This window comes from Callorhinus ursinus, unplaced genomic scaffold, assembly GCF_003265705.2.
Source record: "Callorhinus ursinus isolate GAN/ISIS: 27379988/994484 unplaced genomic scaffold, GSC_fseal_2.0 scaffold13, whole genome shotgun sequence".
In the NCBI taxonomy this organism is placed as follows: Eukaryota; Metazoa; Chordata; class Mammalia; order Carnivora; family Otariidae; genus Callorhinus; species Callorhinus ursinus.
Window position 1 is genome coordinate 15,699,168 of NW_027397075.1, and position 7,247 is coordinate 15,706,414.

Consider the following 7,247-nt stretch of genomic DNA (forward strand, 5'->3'; position numbering starts at 1 on the left):
GGGGTCGGGAGTCAGGGGGTCGGCGTCGGTAGTCAGAGGGTCGGGGTCGGGAATCAGGGGACTGGGGTCGGAGCGCGGGCGTCGGGGGTCGGGGCCGCGCGGGTAGTCGGGGCCGGAGTGCGGCCGGGCTGTGGTGTAACGACGCCACCCCTGTCTCCCGCCAGGCTCGTCACGATGCCTCTGCACAAGTTCCCCGTCGGCCTGTGGAAGCAGCTCCGGCTGCGGGAAGGTATCTGCTCCCGCTTGCCCCGGCACTACCTGCGCTCCCTGGAGGAGGTGCGGACGCCCACTCCCGTGCACTACAGGCCTCACGGGGTTAAGTTCAAGATCAACCCGAAGAATGGGCAGCGGGAGCGTGTGGAGGATGTACCCATTCCCATTTACTATCCCCCAGAATCCCAGCTGGGGCTCTGGGGTGGGGAGGGCTGGATCCTGGGCCATAGATACATCAACAACGACAAGGTATGTGAGCAGGGCAGGGTACTCCTTCCGGGTACTCCTCTGGGATTTGCTGTCCTGAGCCCTGGGCTGTGCTCTGGAGGTTCAGGGGGTGGGGTGGGGGTGTGTGCTTACAGTGTGGTGGTGTTCTGAGACAGGGTGGTGCAGAGCCACTGGATGGTTAGCCAGATCAAGTGTGAGGAGGAGGAGGAGATCTGTGTGCGAGAGGCAGTAGTGGGAGGTCAGGTCTTCGGTCACCTGTCAGCGTGACACGCTGTAGTTTGCCTCCTTCTCATGACTGCCACCGCATCACTGCACTTAGGAAGGCTGAGAGATGGACAGTCTGCCTTCCACACCGTGCAGTCTCTGGTGGGAAACGTGGAGGGGCTGCTGAGCCCTCTGCAGGGTGGCTTGTGTCTTTGGGGCCTCCCGGGGGGCCTCTCCCTTTGTCTTCGGCCCCTTGGTCCCCGGTTTGGAACGTGATGACCTGTGAACCACAGAGTTATGGTTTTATGTGTGGTGTGTCTGGAACGCACACCAGCAACCCAGGTAGGGTTGAGGAGAAGGTGATCTCTGGGTCCCCAGGTGGGGCCTGGTCCATCCAGCTCTCCGTCCTGAGCCTCAGGAAGATGCCCCAGCCCCATTTGGCTCTGTTGGGAGAAGCAACAGCCCTCATGAGGTCTCTGTTCCTCCCTTAGCTCTCAAAGAGGGTGAAGAAGGTGTGGAAGCCACAGCTGTTTAAGCGTGAGCTCTACAGTGAGATCCTGGACACGAAATTCACCATCACAGTGACCCAGCGGACCCTGGACCTCATTGACGAGGCCTACGGGTTTGACTTCTACATCCTCAAGGCAAGCAGGGGGCTGTGCCAGCACACAGCGGAGTCTCCTAGCGAGTCAGAGACTCACCGGGGCACACCCGTGTCTGGGGTGGAGGGACACCAGTGAAATATAAACGGGGTCCCAGTGAGCATCACTGCCTCCTTCCCTGCTCTCAGACCTTCCTTTGTCCTGTGATGGCCGGGCCCCTCCTGCTGCTGAGGAAGTGGTGGGGTTTGCTGGCGGGTGGGCAGGGCCCCACCAGCAACACCTGGCCCCATGCATAGCCTCCTGCCAGACTCCAAAGGAGGACCTGTGCTCCAAGTTCGGGATGGACCTGAAGCGAGGGATGCTGCTGCGGCTCGCCCGACAGGACCCCCGGTTGCACCCAGACAACCCCCAGAAGAGGGCAGCCATCTACGACAAGTACAAGGTGAGGGCTTTGGTTTGTACTTCTGGCTCCTTGTGGGTCCCATTGGCGGGCTGTACGTCTGCTCATCCAGTGCCTGGTCTCTCCGGTGCAGGAGTTTGTCATCCCGGAGGCAGAAGCCGAGTGGGTCGGCCTGACACTAGATGAGGCTGTGGAGAAGCAGAGGCTCCTGGAGGAGAAGGTGAGCACATGTGAGCGCCAGCTGCTGAGCACTAGCAGACGGATGGGTGGGGAGGCATACTGCCTCCGGGGAAGCCTGGACTGGGGGCCGCTGTGCCCGGTGAGCTTGGGGAGGAGCTGCTGCTGTGCACAGCTGGCCCGGTACAACCACGGCCTTGGGTTCCGTGCGGCGTGCCCCCTGCCCTCGAGGTCCTGACTCTGTCCTGCCCACCCCACCCCGCCCCCCAGCTGGCTTCATAAGTTCATGGACAGAAAGACTCTTGGTGGCACTTTTGGTTTCTTTGGCCACGTGGTACCCCCCTGCCCTACGATCTTCCTGGTATTGAGCTGAGGTCTTTTTGTGTTTGCACCCTGGAAGCGTCTGGAGCTCGTGGTCACTGCTGCAACAGGGAGCCCACCAGCAGCCGTTGCCCCTGTTCTCTCTGTTTGGTTTATCTGCAACCACAGGGCCCCAAGGCAGGGAAGTGGGGGAGAGATGCCTGGTCCCTGGGTCCCCAAGGGAAGGTGGCCTCTGTCTCGTGGACAGGGCACTGTCCTCTGGGCTGGTGGCTGCAGCGAAGCCTGAGGGGTCTAGTCTCGTGCCGGATGCCTCTGTTTGGCCAGCAGCAACTGGATTCCTGCCTTCCCCAGAGCGACTCATCCTGACCCTGTTTCACTCCTGTAGGACCCGACTCCTCTGTTCAAGGTCTACGTGGAGGAGCTGATTGGGCGGCTGCAGCAGCAGACACTGTCGGAGCCCATGGTGGTGCACAAGAGAGCCAGCAAGAAATGACTGCACGGTGACCCAGGCCTGACAGCCATGCTCAGCCATGCCCCGCCCCCCCCGCCCTGGCACTGTGGACACGAGAGCCTGGAGTGGTGGTGAGGGCCACGTGTGGGTAGCGGATGAACCCATTCTTCTGTACTGACTCAGCAGCTCCCAGGGTTGGGTGGGCTTTGTGGAGGCCCCAAGGAGTCTCGTCCCAGGGTCCCCAGAGGTCTGGGGCCATCTTGCTGCCTCTGTGGCCCCCCCTTCCCCCTGAAGTGGAGGCCCAGCTTAAGTGGGGTCACCACACTTCGGGGGCAGCACAAGTAAAGTCTGAACTGGGCCGTGTGTGTGCTGCTTTGCTTGGAAGACTGGAGCTCTCCTGAGTGGTCTTTGACCTCGTCGTGCCCTGTCCCAGAGACCCGGGATGTGGCTGAGCTGTGGGACCGGGGTTCGTGTCAGTGTCTTGGCTTCCTCTGGGAGAGTCCAATGTAGTTGAAGGCATCTTGCAACAGATCGTCTCCCTGTTGCACATCCCCACCGTCTGGAGGGTTCTCCAGAGTGGAGGCAGGGAGGCTTGGCCTCCCTGGGAGTGCCAAGGAAGGCTCTGTGCTGGCATGCCGTTCTGGGTGGTGAGCACCCCCACCAGCTCTCGGGAGGTGCAGGGATGGGATTCCCAGTGGGAGGCTAGCCCAGGTGCCCTGACACCGTTCCTGCTCTTGAGATTTGGGGGCTGCCTTGACCTTCCTCCCCAGCACTTTCCTGGGAGTACTAAGCATTGAGACCCATTCAGACCACTCAGGGAGGACAGGAAGTGATTCCCCTGGCCCGGTCCTGGCAGCTGACCCCGGGGCACCCAGCTCCCCTGAGAGACGCTGTGGAAATGAAGACATCTGGGCTGTGTTCGTGGAGGTGGAGACGGGAGCATGAGGCTGGGCAGGGAACACAGTGGCAGGAGGGCCCTAGAGACCCCACAGCACAGGAAGGTCATTGTGGCGGGGGGGGGGGTCTGTCCTCTGGGGAGCGATCCTGAGGTCTCTGTGCAAAGCTGGGAAATGCTGTCATTAGTCCCAGAGTCTGCTAGGGTGTACCTTTGGACCCATGTCTTTTTTTTTTTAAGATTTCATTTATTTTTTGACAGAGAGAGACACAGCAAGAGAGGGAACACAAGCAGGGGGAGTGGGAGAGGGAGAAGCAGGCTTCCTGCAGAGCAGGGAGCCCGAGGCGGGGCTCGATCCCAGGACCCTGGGATCAGGACCTGAGTTGAAGGCAGACGCCCAGTGAACTGAGCCACCCAGGTGCCCCTGGGCCCATGTCTTGATGCACATGATTGTTTCTTCATGGGGTGCCCCAACATTGGGAACAGTTTTTAATTTTTCAAAAGTTTTACCAAAAGCTGCCAGCGCCCAGCCCACCCCTGCGCCAGCTCTGGCTGGCCTGCAAGGCCCAGCCCAGCTATCTGAACCACAGCCCCTGGCTCCAGCTACATAGGTGGTGGTCTGGACTGGCCAGCCCTCTGACCCCCACTGGATCCCACTTGATGTTTCCCATGCTCAGCCCTGAACTGAATCACACTGATCCTTTTCTAGCCTGTGTCACCTGCACGCCCCCCCCTCCATGCTGTGCACCCCAGATGCCCCAAGTTCTTGGCCATGGCTCTCAGTCATGCCTTGCTCAGCTGCTCTTTCCTGCCCCCACTCAGGGTACAGGTCAAGGTGGGGGGAGCTCCAATCAGGACTTGTAGTGTTTATGTGTCAGCTGGTACCTGAAGGGGCCTAGAGCTGGCGCAGGGTGTGTGGCTGGAGCCAGGCGGTGGGGGGGTGCCTGTGGCCATGGTGGGGGAGGGTGGACTCTGGCCTGGGTCTCCCTGTCAGCACTGGAGGGCCACGCAAGAGTGTCAAAAGCAGAGGCCCAGCCAGAGTGGGGTTACCACACTTGGGGGGCAGCACAGGAAAGTCTTAGGGTTGCAGCTCTGCTCTCCCTGGGGCGTGGGGGTTACCACAAGGATGGCCCAGACTGGCCTCCAGGTTGCTGGTCAATAAAGGAGCTTGGTGTGGCCTCAGCAGGTCACTTCCCTCCCCATAACCCGCGGCGGGTCTGGCTGTGGCCTTGGCCATTTTCTGGCAGAGTCAGTCTCTGTTTCACCAAATTCTCATGAAGATCCTCCACCCGGGAAAGGTTAGGCTGTCAGTGAATGACATATTCGCCTTCCCACCCCAAATAAAACTGCCCAGGTCTGGGAAGGTGCCTGGCAGGCAGAAACTGCCACACTGTCCCCTTCCAGAAGGTGGGGAAGCTCACACGCTGCACACCAAGCAGGAGCTGGGCAGTGGGGGCCCACCAGGCCACACATCCCCCTCCAGGGTCACCTTCCTTGTTACTTGTCCCCACAGGCCACGGCTCCACTACTCTGCTGTGTGTGTCCCCGAGAGCCGCCAGTCTCCTCACTGAGTCCCTGCAGCCCCTCAGGCCCCTAGATTGGGGTGGGTAGTTGTACTGACCAAGGTCAAGCCCGCAGAAGTCCAGACTGCCCTGCGCTGGCCTGGGTGGGCAGACAGGCTAGGCCCCTGTCCCTCCCCGACCCTCTAGGAGCCCTTGGGCGAGCCCCCTTGCTCGTGTGTTTCCATGACAGCCCAACCAGTCAGGGTCCATGGACATGAGGGTTGACCATCACCAGCTATAGACGGAGAGGTCCCTTGGGACCTGGGCAGTGGAAGCCCCTGACAAATGTGACCATCAAGACCATGGGGTCCTGAGGCCCAGGAAGGACACCTGAGGTTAGGAAGGGTGTGGCCCAGTCCATGGCTCTGTGTCTGACCCCTCACCTGGAGGGTCTTGCCTGAGTCCTACTCAGGTGTGCACTGGCTGGCAGGGTGGAAGATGTGGAGAAAACAGGCAAGTCTTCACATCTCCCTGCTAGGACTCCAGAGGAGCTGCTGTGAGGCCTACCCACGTGCACTGTCTTTCCCTCTGGAGCCTTGGCTCCAGACCCCCTTGCACATCAACTTGCCTAGGAGCATCAGCCCTATGCCATCCGGCACTCTCTGCCACAGCACACCAGAGCCCTCCCCAAGCTCTCCTGAGCCCCAGAGTGGGGCTCCCACCGCTGGACCCTTCAGCACCTCCAGCTAACCCAGACCTATGTCCCCACCCACACCTCGTCCCTGGACAAGACCTGTCTGCTGGTGGTGTCCAGTATGGGAGGGGGAGGGCCCTTGAGGCTGGGGGCCCACTCCGGTGACTGAGCCTCTTGGGCTGGGGCCAAGCCAGTGTGGAGAGGTCTGGAACCACGTCCCCAGGCTGGCTGAGCAGCTTCGGTGCCATATAGTTCTGGGCCCAGCCTGGCCCACCCTGAGCCCATTCCCTTGGATGTGCAACCCCTGTGGACCTGTGGACCAGGTTCCCCCTATTTCTCAGGTCCCTCTGACCTTGGCAGTGGCTTCCTCAGCAGCCCCTGGGCCCCTGCAGTCCTGGCCTCTTTGCAAAGATTTGGGGCTCACAACTGCTCCTCACAGGCCTGTGACTGTTGTTCACTTCCTCTTTTCTCCAGCAAGTGTGGGCTGGACTTGGGCCAGGAAGTGGGATGCAGCTCCCCAGGGCTCTCAGGTAGATCTCATGGGAGCATTGACTCGGCCCCTGTTTGTGCGGAACCAAGAATGTTTGGATTGTCACAGAGATGGGTGTAGGTTGGCTCCGGGATGGTCAGTCCTTGGGGTGATGCTGTGTCGAGCCCTTGATGAGAAGCCCTGGTCTTGAGACATCTGGGAAGGCCTTACCAAGGGGCTGGTGCTGACGGACCCAGGGGATTCAGGCCACGGGACGAGCACAGGTGTGTTGTTAGTTTCTGCAGGGTTGGAAAGTGCTTGGTGTGACTGAAGTCCCAGAGTCCTGCTGGGTTGGGGACACGGGTCTGTGAAGCGACAGTGCCAGGCTGGGCCTCTGAAGGCTTTTGAGAGGGGACTGTGTGAGTCTGTGTGTGTGCTCAGCAGGTTGATGAGAGTGGAGGAGGGTTTGGCAGGCCCCTTGGGGTCTCAGGTGGATTGAGAGGTTGGCTCTGTCCCCCTGAGTATGGGGAGTTCCCCCGAGTTCCCCCTGCCCTTTCTCCCATTGCCCTCACCCATTATTTTCTCACCAGATGGCCTGGCCTTCAGCCTCTGGGGCAAGCCTGACCTGAAATCCTCCTTGAACTAGAGGCTGCAAAGACATTGTTCCTGCCTCCACCAGGTGGTCAGGCAGGGCATGGAGTGGGCTGGGACATGTTCCAAGAGAGGGACCTGGACCCTTCATGCTGGACGTACGTGAAACACACACACACACACACACACACACACACACACTCAACAGCTGGTGCAGGAGCAGGGTCCAGTCATGCCTGACCCGACACTCCGAGGGGACCCTGGTGTGGGCCCACGGCGGCACTGCCTGCTCCCTCGGCAGTCAGGAGTGGCTCGGGGGGTGGCGGTGTCTAAAGGGGCTGGTTGCCATGGCTACCATAGGGTTCTGAGGCCGTCATCTGGTCCCTGCCTCAGCCAATCGGCAGTGGGAGCCCGAGCTGCAGCCCAGAGTCACACTTCTTCCTCCCAGCCACACAGTGGCCAAGAGCAGGGACCCGCGTCCTGGAGTGGCTGAAAGTGCT

The 7,247-nt window shown here is 60.7% G+C and overlaps 1 protein-coding gene across 1 annotated transcript in view; it reads left to right on the forward strand.

Moving 5' to 3' along the window:
• The window catches only part of MRPL28 (mitochondrial ribosomal protein L28), a 3,428-nt gene extending 448 nt beyond the window's left edge, over positions 1-2,980 (forward strand). The window contains exons 2-6 of the mRNA XM_025878108.2: positions 165-462; positions 1,137-1,289; positions 1,555-1,689; positions 1,781-1,867; positions 2,531-2,980. Of these exons, the coding sequence (XP_025733893.1) occupies positions 175-462; positions 1,137-1,289; positions 1,555-1,689; positions 1,781-1,867; positions 2,531-2,638 (771 nt within the window). The 5' untranslated portion in view covers positions 165-174 and the 3' untranslated portion in view covers positions 2,639-2,980. The remainder of the gene's footprint in view (positions 1-164; positions 463-1,136; positions 1,290-1,554; positions 1,690-1,780; positions 1,868-2,530) is intronic.
• The last annotated feature ends 4,267 nt before the right edge of the window (positions 2,981-7,247 follow it).